At 42.8% G+C, this 19,133-nt stretch overlaps 2 protein-coding genes across 3 annotated transcripts; one reads left to right on the forward strand and one right to left on the reverse strand.

The window, feature by feature from the left end:
• The first annotated feature begins 1,730 nt into the window (after nucleotides 1-1,730).
• LOC125515045 (cyclin-C1-1) lies at nucleotides 1,731-5,974 on the forward strand. The gene is made up of 9 exons (XM_048680462.2): nucleotides 1,731-1,915; nucleotides 2,024-2,130; nucleotides 3,089-3,128; nucleotides 3,686-3,730; nucleotides 4,347-4,468; nucleotides 4,568-4,682; nucleotides 4,780-4,824; nucleotides 5,384-5,531; nucleotides 5,619-5,974. The coding sequence occupies exons 1-9, from the start codon at nucleotides 1,761-1,763 to the stop codon at nucleotides 5,736-5,738; spliced, it is 897 nt and encodes a 298-aa protein (XP_048536419.1). The 5' UTR covers nucleotides 1,731-1,760; the 3' UTR covers nucleotides 5,739-5,974.
• A 260-nt stretch (nucleotides 5,975-6,234) lies between these two features.
• LOC125515046 (uncharacterized) lies at nucleotides 6,235-10,087 on the reverse strand. Of its 2 annotated transcripts, none has more exons than XM_087528814.1 (8): nucleotides 9,731-10,087; nucleotides 8,793-9,063; nucleotides 8,509-8,578; nucleotides 8,171-8,236; nucleotides 7,836-7,901; nucleotides 7,332-7,432; nucleotides 6,533-6,776; nucleotides 6,235-6,434 (listed from the first exon to the last, which is right to left on the reverse strand). In XM_087528814.1, the coding sequence occupies exons 2-7, from the start codon at nucleotides 9,003-9,005 to the stop codon at nucleotides 6,534-6,536; spliced, it is 759 nt and encodes a 252-aa protein (XP_087384940.1). In that variant the 5' UTR covers nucleotides 9,006-9,063; nucleotides 9,731-10,087; the 3' UTR covers nucleotides 6,235-6,434; nucleotide 6,533. The 2 variants fall into 2 exon arrangements, with proteins under 2 accessions (XP_087384940.1, XP_048536421.1); XM_048680464.2 differs by having other exon boundaries at nucleotides 9,709-10,083.
• Nucleotides 10,088-19,133: the final 9,046 nt, after the last annotated feature.

Here is a 19,133-nt window from a genome sequence, read left to right on the forward strand (position 1 = left end):
TAAAATCTTAAATTTTTTACACAATGAGCAACAACAAATTATCTACAGTGTGGTGATTTTTCAGAATTTTTGGAGTTAAAGAAGTATGATTCCTCTTGCATTCTTTACAGACTATCCTGTTTAGACAGATTGCTGTTATGATTGCATTATTTGCATATATTTGCTTGTTTAATGATTCTATTTAAGGATAGGAGTGTTAAATATGCAGAGGCAATTAGTAGGCAATGTTAAATAATAATTTTAGTGATTTGCTACAGTAGAGAATGATAAGGTTTAGCATTGATTTATACTTGCGGTACAATCTTTAGGGTTAGGCCATGTCCAATGCTGATCTTCGAATCACTCGTAATCATCCGGACCGCACGGTCTGGACGTGTTTTACCATCCAGTACGATCCTACATCAGTCCATTCGGAGGTCTGGATTCTCTTTTTCCCGTAAATCAGAGACAAACTGGGTGTCTGCGGGCGTCCGGATCGTTGCCAAGCCCGCGTCTGACTAATCTGGCCCACGAAAACACCTTTCTCATGCCCGCTAGCATTCCCGCCCGAAGCCAGCTGCTCACATTCATGTTGGCCCAAAGCGGACGCGATTGCTCATTGGAGCCGACATAAATGTGGCTCATCGGCCAAGAGGGCCGCCCGCTGATTGCCTGCTACACATGTCTTCTCTCCGCATTGAAACGGGATCCATATGCCCACGTACTTCCATTAAACCGACACATGTGTCGATGAACCTACTCCGGCGTCCCGAGTGTCACACGTCTGTTCCTGTGCCGACGAGCATTAAACACCTCTCCAGCTGGCTCATCGCATCCCCCGCTATATAAACGTGCTCAAGCGCCAGACAAGAAGCACACCTCACCTCCGGTATCTCCATCTCCTCCTTGCACAACACCCCATGGCCTCCGTCAAACAGAAGAAGTTCTTCAGCATTGCAGCTGCTTGGGTTGCCCGGCGAGCCAACCCAGTGCAGGTTGGCTTGCCTCAAACCCTCCGAATTCGGCACCGCCACCATTGCCATCGCCACCCCCTCCTCGCCCGTCCAGGCTGGACAACGCTGCCTCTCGGCAAACGCATCGCGATTGATGTCGAAAACCCGTTAGGCAAGTGGGTAAAGAAGTCATGCCGACGGAGGCCAGCATGTCCGCGTCCACCACGGATGGCGAGGAAAAGTAGATCATGGGAGGCCACCACCGGTTGGGTCCCAGGAAGGCCACCGCCATCGCGTCGCCGGTTTACACATTCGGTGTCTTGCCCGATGAGCGGGGATGTAGACCACGGCGACTGTCTTCCCCCGCCCCAAAACCAATTCTGATACGTGATTCATGAAAGCGAAGGGAGGCTATTCTTCCTCTCTCGCTGAAGCATAACCCTCCTGGTACCTGGTGGTCCATTGAGCGGGCTGCTAGACATGGGGAAGACATGTCGTGGGAGCGGGGTCCGCCATGGCCGGGCTTGGACTAGTTTTATGGAGCGCGATATTGTTTAGTAAAAATATGCCCAAATGTTTTCGTCCAGTTTGTATGAAAATCGTCCGGCTTGCATATAATTCGCCCAGTTTGTTTAAAAAAAGTTTGAAATATATGCAAGTAGCGTTGGATGGCCGGGACTGATCTTCCCTTTTTCACGGACGAATGCAGAAGGAAATTTGCGGGTGAGCATTGGAGATGCCCTTAGCCTTTTTTTTTTCTAGGGTAGGCCGCTAGCCCTTGGGTATTGTGGCAGATCTTGGACTCAGTTGGGCTTCGAAGCTTGGGCCATGCCGGTGCGACTCGCGGAACAGGCCCGGTGCCCCTACCTCCTCCTCTCCGAACCCCGAGCTCCCACAAGAACTCCACCGATTCCGCCGGCGGGACTCCTGTCCGGGATACGCCGATCTAGAATGGCGGCCAACTTCTGGACGTCGTCGCACAGGTAAAGGCGCCGGAACGCGCACCCTCTCTCGGCCGGTGTAGTACCGCACCATGTTGCTCCGTGAATTTTGAGCTGCTAATTCGGTGCGCCATGACTCCGTGCGAGCAGCAAGCAGCTGCTGGACCCGGAGGATGTGGACGTGGTGCCGGCGAAAGACCGGGAGCGGGGCGTCACGCCCGTGGAGTTCCGCCTCGTCAAGATCCACATGTCCTTCCGTGAGCTCCTCCTCCGCCGTCATCCCCATCCTGTTTTCTTTTGCTCTCTCTAATCTCGTCCGTGCATATTAGCAGTAGTCTGTTTAGTTTATAGCAAGCCTTAAAATGTGTACATTTTGGTGTAATTACTGTTGGGATGGGGTGCTGTGTCGCGAAGCATAGGACAATTGGGTGCCCCTACGACGGATTATAGAATTGGCGATAAACCCGCCCGGTAATAGATGTGGATTTTATAGCGTTTAATGTGGCAACTGTGGTTTGTTTTGAAGTTTGGAAACTCCAATGTTTGGGATGACAGTTGTATGGTGCGCAACCATACCCATGGGCGTACCGTGACATGTGCCTTTGTAGCATAAATTCGCCATAACGCGTGGTGAACATTTCCCTACCATTTCTGCTAAAACAAATATCTCACAGTCACTGTTTTTATACCGAATGGAGAATATCTTACAGCCTTCTCATTCTACTTGAGCAATTTCGCTGACGCAAGTTATGCATTTCTTATTTTGTCAGTAACTAGCACAACCTAGCTATAAATTATAAGTAGTAATCTAGCTATATGTATAAAAATGTAAAAAGAAGTAGCAATTTAGATTTTAGTATGCACTTAAATTCACTCCATTCGAGTTGTAGCAGTCACGGGGTAAATACCATCGTGATGATGGCAGTGAGTCACCGCTTGCTTTGGTGAGAGAAGATAATAAAAATGGGGATGGACTCATTCTTTCTTTGCAGCCCACACATATAGATGGGCTAGGCTAGCCCCTAACAACATAATGTAATAGAAATATGTAACAGCATTATCTCATCTATGCGAATCTTACATAAAGCAACTAAAGAACTAATAAATCACTTTGCTGCCTGCTGGAATCCGGATGGACACATTACAATATCTTACAAGAATTTATGGGCATTCTGCATTAGTTTTTTCCTCACAGAGTGCATCTGATTATTTCAGATATATGGCGGTTGGCCCAGCAGGTCAAAGTTAGACAAAGGTTAGAGACATTGTTCCATTTCCATAACTGTACCTTTGTTTATAGTTGTGTATGATATCTGTAGACTTCAATGATCAAACAAACTTGCGCGTTTTTTGCTTTAGACCATAGCAGGATTTTCTTCTACAGTAATACGTACAGTTACATTCTTGAAGTGGGTACCTTTGTATCTAAAAAAGTTAACATATTGGCATATATATTGCTGGTTTACTACCTGAGGCACATTACATTGCTTGGTGTTATTTATTCTTTTCCTCATGAAGTTCTTATTTCTAACTTCTCTGTGGAGTTTGTTAAACTTCAAGACTGAAATAGTGATACCAAAAGCTAACTGCTTTTAAAAGGGAAAAAAATTCCAGCAGCATTCCCATCTCCTTTATATGTAGGGTGCTGCAATTTTTGTTAATGGGTGCTACTGCATATCCGTTACTCCAGTTTTTTTAATGTCTGCTACTGAATCGCTCACTTATCCAGTTTATGATATGTTGTCCATTCTCCAGTAGACATATCTGGAATTAACTCACGATGCTGACGATCTTAAATCATTGTTATCTCAGAGTCATAGCTACTGCAATCACATACTTCAGGCGTGTCTACACAAGGTATGATTGTCTATTTAATAATAATGCATCAGAGAGAAAGAATGCCCCTCTGGTTTCTAATTTTGCTATCTGAATTTGACTATTTTGTACTAGCCAGAGAAATGAGAACATGGCATTACTTTTTAGTCTGTAATAGATGTCGTGCTACTAAGAAATTAGCAAGTATATTCTTATGATGTAAAATGACCAACTTACAGCGCAGTTAGAACAGTATACTTACTTAAAAAAAGTAAGAACAGTATGCCGTGATTGTACATGTTTAGCTATTTCTCAAAAATTTCCGTGAAAACTTGTGTGCTTCATTCAGAACTCTATAATTCACCTAGCTTCATTCAGAACTTGTGTGATTGTAGATGTGAGGTTCTTATAAACTTGCTTCCATCAGAATTGGTATGATGGCTTCAACCAGAAATCTTTAAAATTTAATTTACAAATAGTATACTTCAAGCATCAAACTCGTCTTTCTGTATTTTCTGTCAGCAAATATTGGATGTGAAGGATCATATTCATTGCCTGTTTCTACATAATTCCTTTTCTAATGGAACTTAAGCATTCAGAACTGCGTGTTTCCAGTTAAATAATAATAATTCAGAACTACGTCCGAGTCTATTTACAGAAAGAGCATGACAGAGTATGATCCTCGTTTGGTAGCACCAGCTTGTTTGTATTTGGCATCAAAGGTAGAGGAAAGCACAGTGCAAGCAAGGCTTCTTGTATTTTACATCAAGAAGATGTGTGGTGAGTCTCCTGATCATATAGATAGACCCATGCTTACCTGGAAGGCTGGAGGAGCTGCACAGCCTACTAACCATTTATTCTCCTTCCCCCAAATTGTAGGTTCTGATGACAAGTACCGATTTGAAATCAAAGATATCCTTGAAATGGAAATGAAGCTCCTGGAAGCACTCGACTATTATTTGGTTGTTTACCATCCATACCGTCCTCTTCTACAGTATGGCTTTGTTTCCCCTATCATCTCAATAGCAATGACATTTCCACTAGAATTGAAGCTTTTCTGCAATGGCACTGAGAGATGTTCTGCTTTACAGGTTATTGCAGGATGCTGGCATAACAGATCTGACACAATTTGCCTGGTAAGCATATCTTCTTGAATAAGAATGCGGTATCATATTGAGGACCGCGTGCTGCTAATCTGCCATGGAACTTGTCGTCCTTTCTAATTTTAGTCACACCGTGTACTGTTTTTCCTTTTGTGGATGGAAGCTGAATTCTGTCTTATATGCAAGAAAAGTTCTTTGATATACTTTAGTGATAGTGGTTGTTAAAATTAGCCTTCTCTTTTTTGAATCATTTTATTATGAGTGATTTTAGTCGGAGCAAATGGACTGCCCTTTTAGTGCCCCCTTTTAGAATTTGTCTGCACATGTATTTCATTTAAATGAAGAACATTTACATTCCATATGTCTGGAACATTCCTGTTAGGAATGCAGAACCGTGGGATAATACAAATGCCTCTACCGTGTTTTCCTTCTCACTTAAGTATAGTAGTACGATGAGATAAATATCTTTTATGTGGAATAGCAGGGACAACAGATATAAGTGAAAATACTTTTTATTTCTGATTTATGGGTGTATTGTATGCTCAGTCATACACGACCTATATCTATGTTGATAAGACACTATTACTTGCAGGGGCCTTGTCAATGATACTTACAAGATGGATCTCATTCTCATATATCCTCCTTATATGATTGCATTGGCCTGCATATACATTGCAAGCGTTCTTAAAGATAAGGACACAACCTCGTGGTTTGAAGAACTCCGCGTTGACATGAACATTGTAGGCGTTCCTCTGATATTTTCCCCATCGATTGGCAATTTCATTATGTCCTCATATTAACAATCGACACTCCTTTTCAACACTCAGGTTAAGAATATCTCAATGGAAATCTTGGACTTTTACGACACCTACAAGATTGATCCTCAAAGGGGCCTCCAGGAGGACAAGATCATCCCTGTGATGAACAAGTTGCCATCAAAGGCCTGAAGGCTGATCTGACACCTGACCGTTTAACCACCTTATAACGCCTATCATCTGGATTGTGTTACCCCGTAACCCTGAACATCTTCGAAGGCGAGATCCAGGGAATGCCCTGGGACTTGGATGACATAAATTGTTAGGCGATTAGGCGCAAGTTATTTAGGGGGTAGTCTGTAATACTTGGCATCTGATTTCTGTATCATCCAAAACCCAAGTGAAATTGTTTGAACCTGAGCCCTGTTTGTTGGCTTGTTCTTAGAGTTCCTCCATTTATCTGAAACCTAGTACCATTCTGTTATGCAATCTGGCATCTCCAGCATTGACCATGTTTGCCCGTCAGAAGCCTGCGGTAGAAAGATCGGCACTCCTGTAAGCATGACAGCCGGTGACCTCACACCAGACCCAAGTGGGCAATCTACCCTTTCAGCTATGCCGCCTACAGCGGTGTGGTAGTCGACGAGCCTATCATTGATCAGGACTGAAACGTAACACACAGGGCACATCAAAAGAACACACAGATACTGAAGATGCTATCCACTGTTTTATCTCAGCTTCAAGCTTAAACTCAGTTACATAGACCAACCATCTAATGATACGTACAGCAGTCAACTTAATCAATTGTTCATCTGAGCACCTGCTACAGGTTCCTCAGCAACCATAATCTATGTGATGATACTCTTTGGCGATTGATCCGATGCTGACCTGAAAACAGATTTCACAGGAAGCTGTTAGTCCAATGGCACTGTATTTGACGAGTGTGCACAGGTGAAAAAAACTTGCAGATAGGCAGAAGGGCTCACCTTAACCATCTGAATTCGGAAGGTAAATACGATGGAAGTTGTTCCTCCTCAGGGCCTTGCGGCAGGTAGGGCATTTCTTCTGAAACTGGATGGCTTGCTTGATGCACTCTGCGCAGAAGATATGGCCACATTTTGTTGTCGAAGGCTCCACCAGCTTGTTAAGGCACACCGGGCAAGTGAAATTTGGTTCCTTTGGAACCACCACCTTAGCAGGCTCTTGGCTAATTTGCACCACATTGTTCGACTGCCGAGACGGAAACATACAATTATAGTTGAACAAAAATTGTAAGGCAGTAAGGCCAACAAGAACTGGGCACAAGGTTCAAACGCATGGAGAAAAATGGAGGGGAACTTCTACCTTGTTCCAACATATCCTCTAGCGTATTGCGTAACCATATCAATGCATGGCACCTATGCTACACAAGGTAAGATGGTCCTTGAAATTTAGCGGTTGCCAACTTGTCGGTGCAAAATTAAAATCTTTACAGTTAGCAGCTACCAAGAACAATATTAAGAGACCTATATGGCATCATCACAAAATTACACATATGAGTGTCTTATTATTTATCTATGGCTTGTAACAGAACAAGAAAAATATTGTCTACTTAAATCAAAGAACCTTCACACTCGTAGTTCACTAAAAGGGCAGGATATCTCAGAACTCTACAGGAAGGATAAAGACAAGCATATACCAAGCAGCTGCTATATACATAGAGGACAAGGTAGATAGCAGCTAAGTAGCAACTAAGCGGTGTCTTAAAGCTGTGAAAGTGTTCCCTTAAAAAATTACAGATTTTACCTGCAGGCTGGACCCTTCTTCCCTTTCTGGGGAGAGACATATCAGAGGCGCAACCCTTTGGCGTTTGTTCCACGTGTTATGAGAAGGCATAGCTGCATTATCTACATGAAACAGTACTGATTGAGTAAATCATAAAGCAGAATGACAAAGTTGTGATTAATCTAAATTGACTCGGAATCAGATAGCATATGATGAACATGTTTACATCTTGTACTTAAGCTTTCCAGATTCAATGTTCATACACGTGCATTGTCTTACAACAAACAACTGCAATGTGAAATTCGAAGAAGAAAACTTCAAACAACGAGTCTAATTCTGAGCAGCTTATGTTATGATTGCTTCCACATTTGAGAACCCAACAATATACTGTGCTGCTCACGATTTCAACAGTTCTAGACAAATCTATCAACACAAATCATATTAAACTGATGCAGAATTTATTCCCAAATTCTTCTATGTTAGAAGCTAAACATTTCTATCAAGTGCAGTATATGATAAACTAACCTTCCAGGGCAGCATCTTCATCCAGATAAAGTGGTGTCAAAAATTGACTTCTAGTTCTCCGATTCTCTGCAATGGGAAATTTAAAGAAAACGTCAAACAATGAGTCTAATTCTGAGCAGCTTATATTATGATTGCTTCCAGATATGAAAAATAGATGTCCTCATGTTATGGGTAAGAACCCAACAATGTACTGTGTTGTTCACGATTTTGACAGTACTAAACATATCTATCAACACAAATCGTATTAAACTGCTGAAGAATTATTGCCAAATTCTTTCATGTTGGAAGCCAAACATTTCTATCAAGTGCAATATATGTAGCAGCAATGAACCAACCTTCCATGGCAGCATCTTCATCCAGATAAAATGGTGTCGCACATTGCCTTATAATTCTCCAATTCTCTGCAGTGGGAAATTCGAAGAAGAAAACGTCAAACAATGAGTCTAATTTTCAGCAGCTTATATTATGATTGTTTCAACATGTGAAAAATAGATGTCCTCATGTTATGGATAAGATCCCAACAATGTACTGTGTTGTTCATGGTTTCAACAGTTCTAGAAGAATCTATCAACACAACCCATACAAAACTGATGAAGAATTTATACCCAAATTCTTTTGTGTTGGAAGCCAAACATTTCTATCAAGTGCAATATGTACTAAGTGATGAACTTACCTTCCAGGATAGCATCTTCATCCAGAGCAAATTGTGTCACAGGTTGCCCTCTAGTTCTCCGGTTCACCCCCTGCAAAATGCAAGGTAGTTTGATAAAACTGATCCATGATTGTAGATATACTCCTAGCAGGAAAATCTGAGCAAGAAGTACACTAAACACTAGTAAATGGTGCATACACAGACTCTGTTTCTTAAACATCACCACGGACCCAATGGCATAACATTTTATTCTTGAAAAGTGAAGTGCATGATGCATCATTAAAAGACGAGGATAAGAAATTTACCGGGGGAGGCACTTGTGAAGGCGATAGGGCCTGCACTTCATCATCAAGAGCTTCCACATCGATAGGCGATGTGCGTGCACCAGGGAAGACCGAGAGCCCATGATGGTTCCCCGCCACCGGCGAGCTTGCATCCAAGTCCACAACAACTTTATCAGCAGATCCATCCAGCGATTGCCTCCTTGCGGCACGCCGTGCGCCGCTGGTATTACTCATGCTATGTACCTCTGATGCTTATACTCACCTTACCTCCCTTCAGTTCTATATAACCAACCTGAATTTTAAGAGCGTTGTCAATCTCAACCCATCGTCCTACAATTATTTGTGCACAATCGACAAGGATAACGACTTCGCATTACATGAACCCAGCCCAACCATCCTAAAAGTGGTACTATTATGTATAAATAGGTAATAAACATGCCAAAACTTTTGGTCGCAACTTTAGACTAGCTTGGCAAAGCCATTCTACAATAGCAACAATATAATAACAAAACAAAACAAAGGCTTCACCAGAAAAGGAGCAACCGGATAGACTTTTCTTCCCCCTTTTGTGAACAATCGCATTTGGGGAAGTGAATCGCAGATGGTCATAGTCCTACTACTATCGGGGCATAAATCCTAATCCTAATCCGGTAGAATCCGGTGGATAATAGCCAGGAATGGACGGAGAAAACGAGAGCAGGAAGGCATGCCCCCTAAATCCTAACCCAGACGGAGAAGATCTGTCCAATCGACGAGCAGCCCGCGCGGCGGGGACTTCGGGCAGAGTCGCGCGAGGCCGATCCAAGGATCGGCACGGCGACCGGATCAAGAACCCCTCCCCCGGTCGCGGTCAGATTCCGATCGAATCGAACGTGAACAACCGGGAGAGTCTAAGAAATACAGATCGATGGATATACAGAGAGCGATTCGCGCTTACTCGAGCGTGGCGATCGAGGGACCTGATGAGGGTTTGAGGCAGAGTCGCCCAGGCACGCACGCCACCACCACCAACCGACGAACTGGACTTGAATGTGTCTCCCTCCTCTTCGCCCGGCGTTTAAAAGGGGGGGGAGCGATGAGCGGCGCGGTTCACTCTTTTTTCCTCCCTCACCGGACCCCACCTGGAAGTCGGATCCCTTTCGTGTGGTGGGACCGTGTGTCAGGGGGTGGGGGGTCGTGTCGAGGCGGGGGTGGTCGCCGGGGATTATTTTTGGGGGGATCGGCGGCGGTGAGGCCGGCCCACACGTGTTCGCGCTCCTCGTCGCCGGGGCACGGTGGGCTGGCTGGGTAGGCCGTGGGCGTGCGCAGATGGTCGGACGAGGAGGGGAGGGGAGGGGAGGATAGCGGTGGGAAGACTTGGCGGTTGACCCAGGGATTAGATCCCACTATCCCACGTCTTATTGCGTGTGCGCAGACGTCTGCAGACGCACGTAAATTGCGCACTTGGTGCCGAAATTAGTCGATATCAGCCGCGATTTGCTTAGACTTTTACGTGTAAATAAAGCTGATGCTTGAACTTGCTACGAATATTCAGTTTAGTGTCTATGTGAATTTTAAATTTTAAATTTGCTAACCACATGTCCCAGGTGGTATATTCAGTTTAGTGTCTGAACTTGAAAAATTCCACTAAACTAAAACTGGTTATACAACTTGGCATGAATGTGTATATACAGTGCTATTTTTTATTTTTAAATGAGGATGATCCACGGCCTCTGCATCTGGAAGATGCATGCAGTCACTTTATTAATTATTTACAAAATACAGTGCTAATGTCATCTGCGGGCGTAAAAGTGCGCCGACGTAGCACCGTATATAGCTAACATGGCCGTATATAGCTGACATGGCATCGACATGTCGTGGGGCCCACTTGTAAGACAAAAAACAGGGCTTCCCAAATCCGGCACCGAATAACGTCCACGGAGCGTCCGAACGCGTCTGCGGAGAGTGACCAGACAATACTTAAATCGACGTGTCAACAATCGTGTGTCTCAAATCCGATACTTTATGTTCATATTAAAGCACACGACATGAAACTAAATTATGTAGACCATCAAACGGTCATATAAATGCACATAATCCACATACCGATAACCAAAAGATCACCATAGTTCACATGATCCACACAATCAACGCATAGGTTCTAAACTAGATTACTAATAACGGAAATAAACACTTAGAGAGGGGGTGCTTCACCACTTCCTCGCCAGCTCTTTGCCCTTCCGGTCACCGGAGCTATTTGTAGGTGTCCGGGTAGGCAGCAAGAGGTGCGTCGTCGGAGCCATCATTTTCGGAGTCGTCAGTGATATTGGGGGAGGAGGAGGAGTCTTTGTGTTTTTTCGATGGAGTCGGCAGGCGTCCGTCTCCGTTGTCGTAAGAGAGCGGCAACAGACCCAGTCAAGGAGGCGCACCCCATCATCGGGCACCACCGGCAGCCCACGGCTGCGGGAGGACCGTGCGACCGCATCCGAGGCCACCACCCACATCTCCCTAGCCCACTACCGCTCGCAGAGGGCGACACGGGCCTCCGATTTAGGCGAGCGCGTCCACGACATCGACGGAGCAGGCACTAAAACCCACCGCTGCCTTTGCGGAGTAGTGACCCGAGGGTTAGGAGCGAGGCGCGGAGTGGGTGCACCTCGCAGAGCTCTGCGTGGCGGCGGGACGGGCCCACACCAGCATCGGCGTTGCGGCGGCGGGCGTCTGGATGAGATCATTTCCGAGGACTTATTAAATAGGGGTGCTTTTTCTATGAATATAATCAATTCCATAATGCTATCCGCTTTGACAAGGGATGGAGTAGAGCCAGAGCTGCCGCTCGTGTCCACCCACTAGTGCTGCAGCATGATGCGAAGGGTTAGATCCTCCTCGTGCTCGCCACATCAGGGCGGAATGCGTCCCAATCATAACAGGATCTGTTCACCGCTGCCGGAGCTAGACATGGTGGATGCGGAAGTGGAGGGGGGTTGAATTGAGGAAAGGCATGAGAAGATTTGGAGAGTGATACGTCTCAAACGTATCTATAAAAATTTTATTGTTTCATGCTATTATATTATCTGTTTTGGATGTTTTATATGCATTAATATGCTATTTTATATTATTTTTGGGACTAACTTATTAACCCAGAGTCCAGTGCCAGTTTATGTTTTTCCTTATTTTTTAGTTTGATAGAAAAGAATATCAAACGGAGTCCAAACGGGATAAAACTTTATAATGATTTTTCTTGGACCAAAAGACACACGTAGGACTTGGAGAGGAAGGAAGAAGAGTCCTGAGGGATCCACAAGCCCTCAGGGCGCGCCCTGGGGGGCGCCCCCTCGGCTTGTGGTTCCCACGGGAGTCCTCCAACCCTAATCTTTGGCCTATTAATTCAGAAATATTCCCAAACCAATAGAAGCGTCCACCAAAATACTTTTCTGCTGTCGTAACCTTTTGTACCTGTGAGATCCCATCTTTGGGCCTTTTCCGGCACCCTGCCGGAGGGGGATTCGATCACGGAGGGCTTCTACATCAACCCTATTGCCCTTCCGATGAAGCGTGAGTAGTTTACCATACACCTACGGGTCCATAGCTAGTAGCTAGATGGCTTCTTCTCTCTCTTTGATTCTCAATACCATGTCCTCATCAATGTTCTTGGAGATCTATCCGATGTAATATTCTTTTGCGCTGTGTTTGTCGAGATCCAGTGAATTGTGGATTTATGATCAGATTATCTATGAATATTATTTGAATCTTCTCTGAATTCTTATATGCATGATTTGACATCTTTGTATTTCTCTTCGAATTATCGGTTTGGTTTGGCCAACTAGATTGGTTCTTCTTGCAATGGGAGAGGTGCTTAGTTTTGGGTTCAATCTTGCGGGGTCCTCACCTGGTGACAAAGTAGGGGTAGCGAGGCACGCATTGTATTGTTGCCATCAAGGGTATTAAGATGGGGTTTTTCATCATATTGCTTGAGTTTATCCCTCTACATCATGTCATCTTATTTAAGGCGTTACTCCGTTCTTTATGAACTTAATACTCTAGACGCATGCTGGATAGCGAGCGATGTGTGGAGTAATAGTAGTAGATGCAGAATCGTTTCGATCTACTTGACACGGATGTGATGCCTATATGCATAATCATTGCCTTGGATATCGTCATAACTTTGCGCTTTTCTATCAATTGCTCGACAGTAATTTGTTCACCCACCGGATTATTTGCCTTCAAGAGAGAAGCCTCTAGTGAAACCTATGGCCTCCGGGTCTATTTTCCATCATATATTTTCAGACCTATAAACCAAAAAACCCAAAAATATCTCGATGCATTTTATTTACTTTTACTTTGTCTTACGTTTTAGTAATCTTTATATCTATCTCTATCAGATCTCACCTTTGCAAGTGATCGTGAAGGGATTGACAACCCCTTTATCGCATTGGGTGCAAGTGTTTGATTGTTTGTGCAGGTGCATAGATTGAGGACTTGCTTGTATCTCTTACTGGATTTGATACCTTGGTTCTTAACTGAGGGAAATACTTATCTCTACTTTGCTGCATCACTCTTTTCTCTTCAAGGGAAAAATCAACGCAAGCTCAAAAAGTAGCAAAGAGCGAAGTGAAGTAAGTGAGCTAGGGTTTGCTCTGCGTGGTGTTTTTTATGAGGACGGAGTGGGGTATGATGACCCACAAGTATAGGGGATCTATCATAGTCCGTTCGATAAGTAAGAGTGTTGAACCCAATGAGGAGCAGAAGGAAATGATAAGCGGTTTCCAGCAAGGTATTCTCTGCAAGTACTGAAATAAGTGGTAACAGATAGTTTTGTGATAGGATAATTTGTAACGAGCAACAAGTAACAAAAGTAAATAAAGTGCAGCAAGGTGGCCCAATCCTTTAGCAAAGGACAAGCCTGGACAAACTCTTATATAGAGAAAAGCGCTCCCGAGGACACATGGGAATATCGTCAAGCTAGTTTTCATCACGTTCATAAGATTCGCGTTCGGTACTTTGATAATCTGATATGTGGGTGGACCAGTGCTTGGGTACTGTCCTTACTTGGACAAGTATCCTACTTATGATTAACCTCTATTGCAAGCATCCGCAACTACAACAAAAGTATTAAGGTAAACCTAACCATAGCATGAAACATATGGATCCAAATCAGCCCCTTACGAAGCAACACATAAACTAGGGTTTAAGCTTCTGTCACTCTAGCAACCCATCATCTACTTATTACTCCCCAATGCCTTCCTCTAGGCCCAAATAATGGTGAAGTGTTATGTAGTCGACGTTCACATAACACTACTAGAGGGATGACAACATACATCTCATCAAAATATCGAACAAAGACCAAATTCACATGACTACTGATAGCAAGACTTCTCCCATGTCCTCAGGAACAAACGTAACTACTCACAAAGCATATTCATGTTCATAATCAGAGGGGTATTAATATGCATATAGGATCTGAACATATGATCTTCCACCAAATAAACCAACTAGCATCAACTACAAGGAGTAATTAACACTACTAGCAACCCACAGGTACCAATCCCGGACTTGGAGATAGGAATTGGATACAAGAGATGAACCAGGGTTTTGAGAGGAGATGGTGCTGGTGAAGATGTTGATGGAGATTGCCCTCTCCCGATGAGAGGAGCGTTGGTGATGACGATGGCGATGATTTCCCCCTCCCGGAGGGAAGTTTCCCCGACAGAACAGCTCCGCCAGAGCCCTAGATTGGTTCCGCCAAGGTTCCGCCTCGTGACGGCGGAGTTTCGTCCAAGAAGATGGCTTATGATTTTTTCCTCATCGAAAGACCTCATATAGCAGAAGATGGTCATCGGAGGGCCACCAGGGGGCCCATGAGGTAGGGGGCGCGCCCCCACCCTCGTGGGCAGGGTGTGGCCCCCCTGGTGAACTTCTTCCGTTGAGTATTTTTTATATATTCTGAAAATGTCTTCCGTGAAGTTTCAGGACTTTTGGAGCTGTGCAGAATAGGTCTCTAATATTTGCTCCTTTTCCAGCCCAGAATCCCAGCTGCTGGCATTCTCCCTCTTTATGTAAATCTTGTAAAATAAGAGAAAATAGACGTAAGTATTGTGACATAATGTGTAATTACAGCCCATAATGCAATAAATATCGATATAAAAGCATGATGCAAAATGGACGTATCAACTCCCCCAAGCTTAGACCTCGCTTGTCCTCAAGCGAAAGCCGAAATCGAAAAATATGTCCACGTGTTTAGAGATAGAGGTGTCAATAAAAAAATAAAATACGGACATGAGGGCATCATGATCATTCTTAGGACAACAACTTAGATAATTCTTGTCATATGATTTCTTATGCTAGAGTAGTAATTCAATCACAATTTCAAGTATGAATAGTAAACTTCATTGAAAACTAACAAACTATAATCTCAGTCATTGGAGCAATTGCAATTTATCGTAACATAGGAAAGAGTCAATATATAAGAGCTTTTCAGCAAGTCCACATACTCAACTATCATATAGTCTTTCACAATTGCTGACACTCACGCAATACTTATGGGTATGGAGTTTTAATCGGACACAGAGAAAGACAGGGGCTTATAGTTTTGCCTCCCAACGTTTTACCTCAAGGGTAATGTCAACAATAATAGTTCATGAAAACTCACATCCAGTTAGCTATATATACCAGGATCTTTCCAACATGATGTGCTTGCCAAAGGATAAAATGTAAAAAGGAAGGGTGAAGATCACCATGACTCTTATGCAAGGTAGGAGATAAAAGTAAAAGATAGGCCCTTCGCAGAGAGAAGCAGAGGTTGTCATGCGCTTTTATGGTTGGATGCACAAAATCTTAATGCGAAAGAACGTCACTTTATATTGCCACTTGTGATATGGACCTTTATTATGCAGTATGTCGCTTTTTATTTCTTCCATATCACACGATCATATAAAGTTTATTTTCTCCCACACTAATAAGTCATACATATTTAGAGAGCAATTTTATTGCTTGCACCGATGACAACTTACTTGGAGGATCTTACTCAATCCATAGGTAGGTATGGTGGACTCTCATGGCAAAACTGGTTTAAGGGTATTTGGAAGCACAAGTAGTATCTCTACTTGGTGCGATGAATTTGGCTAGCATAAGAGGGAAAAACAAGCTCAACCATGTTGGATGATCCATGGCAATATAATTTATCTCAGATGCAAGAAAACATAACCCATTACGTTGTCTTCCTTGTCCAACGTCAACTCTTTAGCATGCCATATTTCAATGAGTGCTCACAATCATAAAAGATGTCCAAGATAGTATATTTATATGTTAAGGCCTCTCTTTCTTTATTACTTCCTATTAATTGCAACGATGACCAAAACTATGTTTGTCAACTCTCAACAACTTTTATTCATCATACTTTTTCTATGTGAGCTCATTACTCTCCATGAGATTCATATGATCTCTTTGTTTCTTTTTATTTCTTTCTCTTTTCTTTTATTCACTTAAGATCATGGCAAAAGAATCAAGCCCTTGACTCAACACTAATCTTTATTATATAGCTCACGGACTCGATTACGTAGAGTATTATAAAGCAAAACTCATGACTAGATCATACTAAGAACTTTTATTCTACTAGATCAAGATATTACCAAAAGGATCGAACTAAGAAAAACGGTAAAGATAAAAGTGATGGTGATACGATACCGGGGCACTCCCCCAAGCTTGGCAGTTGCCAAGGGGAGTGCCCATACCCATGTGGTTATGTCCCCTTTGTTGGTGAAGAAGGTGGAGTTGTTGATGATGGATAGTCGCACATCGAGCGTAGGAGGTCTTCTAACTTGCGGATAATGCCCTTGAGTGCGATGATATGCTCCTTCAACAAAATATTTTCACGTGTGAGATACTTATTTTGTATACGAGCTAACTCAATCATATTGAAAGCTTCGATCTCTGTTGGGGTAAGAAGATTGTGATCAAGTTGAAGGGTGTCTTCTGTTGCCGGAACTTGGTCCTCCATGGCCTTCTTGATCCCTTCATCCTTGTTGATCTCCATGGGTTCTTCTCTTTTCAGCTCTATCTTCATTAGCCTAGCATCGTTGCCCTCATGGTTGGAGGAGGAGGGAGACGACATAGTGCCTGGCCTTGACAATCCTGACAGAAAACAGCTCAAAACAAAGATAGGGGATATTTGCGTGATACGGGAGTCAAAACCTCCGGGAGATTATATATAATGACTTTTTGCGGACCAAAATACGTAACGTGTACGAAAACGGAGTCCGGAGAGCACACGAGGTGCCCACGAGGTAGGGGGGCGCGACCAGGGGGTAGGGCGCGCCCTCCACCCTCGCGGAGCCCTCGTGTCCTTCCCGGACTGCTTCTTATTTTTCTATTTTTCTAAATATTCCAAAACATAGAAATATTGCCTTAAAAATTGTTTTGGAGTCGGTTTACTTACCGTACCACATACCTATTCCTTTTAGGAGTCTGAAACGTTCCGGAAGGTGTCCCTTATGTATTCCTCTGGGGTTACGGTATCAATAACATTGGTTTAAACATTTATGGGATTACCTGAGATATAATGTTTGATTCTTTGACCGTTCACCACCTTCGGATTTGTACCTTCGAAGTTGTTGATTTTTATGGCACCAGAACGATAGACCTCCTCGATAACGTAAGGACCTTCCCATTTAGAGAGAAGTTTTCCTGCAAAAAATCTTAAACGAGATTTGTATAACAATACATAATCACCTACATTAAACTCACGCTTTTGTATTCTTTTATCATGCCATATTTTAACTTTTTCTTTAAATAATTTGGCATTCTAATAGGCTTGGGTTCTCCATTTATCGAGTGAGCTAATATCAAATAACCTCTTCTCACCGGCAAGTTTAAAATCATAATTGAGCTCTTTAATAGCCCAATATGCCTTGTGTTCTAGTTCGAGAGGTAAGTGACATGCTTTTCCATAAACCATTTTATACGGAGACATACCCATAGGATTTTTATATGCAGTTCTATAGGCCCATAATGCATCATCAAGTTTCTTGGACTAATTCTTTCTAGATCTATTAACAATCTTTTGCAAAATTAATTTGAGCTCTCTATTACTCAATTCTACTTGACCACTAGACTGTGGGTGATAAGGAGATGCAATCCTACGATTAACATCATATTTAGCAAGCATTTTACAGAAAGCACCATTAATAAAATGTGAACCACCATCGGTCATTAAATATCTAGGGACTCCAAATCTTGGGAAAATAACTTCTTTAAGCATCTTAATAGAAGTGTTATGATCAACACTACTAGTTGGAATAGCTTCTACCCACTTAGTAACATAATCAACAACAACTAAAATATGTGTATATCCATTAGAGGAAGGAAAAGGTCCCATATAGTCAAAGCCCCAAACATCAAATGGTTTAATAACGAGAGAATAGTTCAGAGGCATTTCTTGACGTCTACTAATATTACCAATTCTTTGACATTCATCACAAGATAAGACAAACTTACGGGCATCCTTGAAGAGAGTAGGTCAATAAAAACCAGATTGCAATACCTTATGTGCAGTTCTATCTCCAGCATGGTGTCCTCCATAAGCTTCGGAGTGACACTTGCGTAGGATCTATTCCTGTTCATACTCAGGTACACAACATCTAATAACACCATCTACTCCTTCTCATGCTCTGAAAGGTTAGCACTAATAATAACATGATATATCTTTTTCTCATCAAGATAAGCATATTTAAGAGTATCAGGCAACGGTTTAAGCTCAAACACGGGATCACCCTTGGGTGGAGGAGGATCCCCTAGGATTTCAACAGGTAAATTTTTTTTCAGAATAGGTTCCTGTTTAAAGAATACTTCATCTATTTCCCTTCTTTCATTCATAAACATATCATTTTCATGGTCTAGCAAATATTGTTCTAAAGGATCACTAGGAGGTACGGCAATAGAAGCAAGACCAATAATTTCATCCTTACTAGGTAATTCTTCTTCATGGTGTTGTCTACTAAATTTAGAGAAATTAAATTCATGAGACATATCATTTAAACCGATAGTAACAACATCCCTTTTGCAATCTATGGTAGCATTAATAGTGTTCAGGAAGGGTCTACCAAATATAATAGGACAAAAACTATCTTGTGGGGAACCAAGAACAAGAAAATCAGCAGGATATTTAGTTTTCCCACACAAGACTTCAACATATCTAACAATTCCCATTGGTGAAATAGTATCTCTATTGGCAAGTTTAATTATGACATCAATATCTTCTAACTCAACAGGTGCAATATCATGCATAATTTCTCTATATAGGCTAATAGGTATTGCACTAGCACTGGCACCCATATCACATAAGCCATGATAACAATGATCTCCTATTTTAACAGAAATAACAGGCAT

Source organism: Triticum urartu, chromosome 6A, assembly GCF_056163025.1.
Source record: "Triticum urartu cultivar PI428250 chromosome 6A, HENAU_Tu73, whole genome shotgun sequence".
NCBI lineage: Eukaryota > Viridiplantae > Streptophyta > Magnoliopsida > Poales > Poaceae > Triticum > Triticum urartu.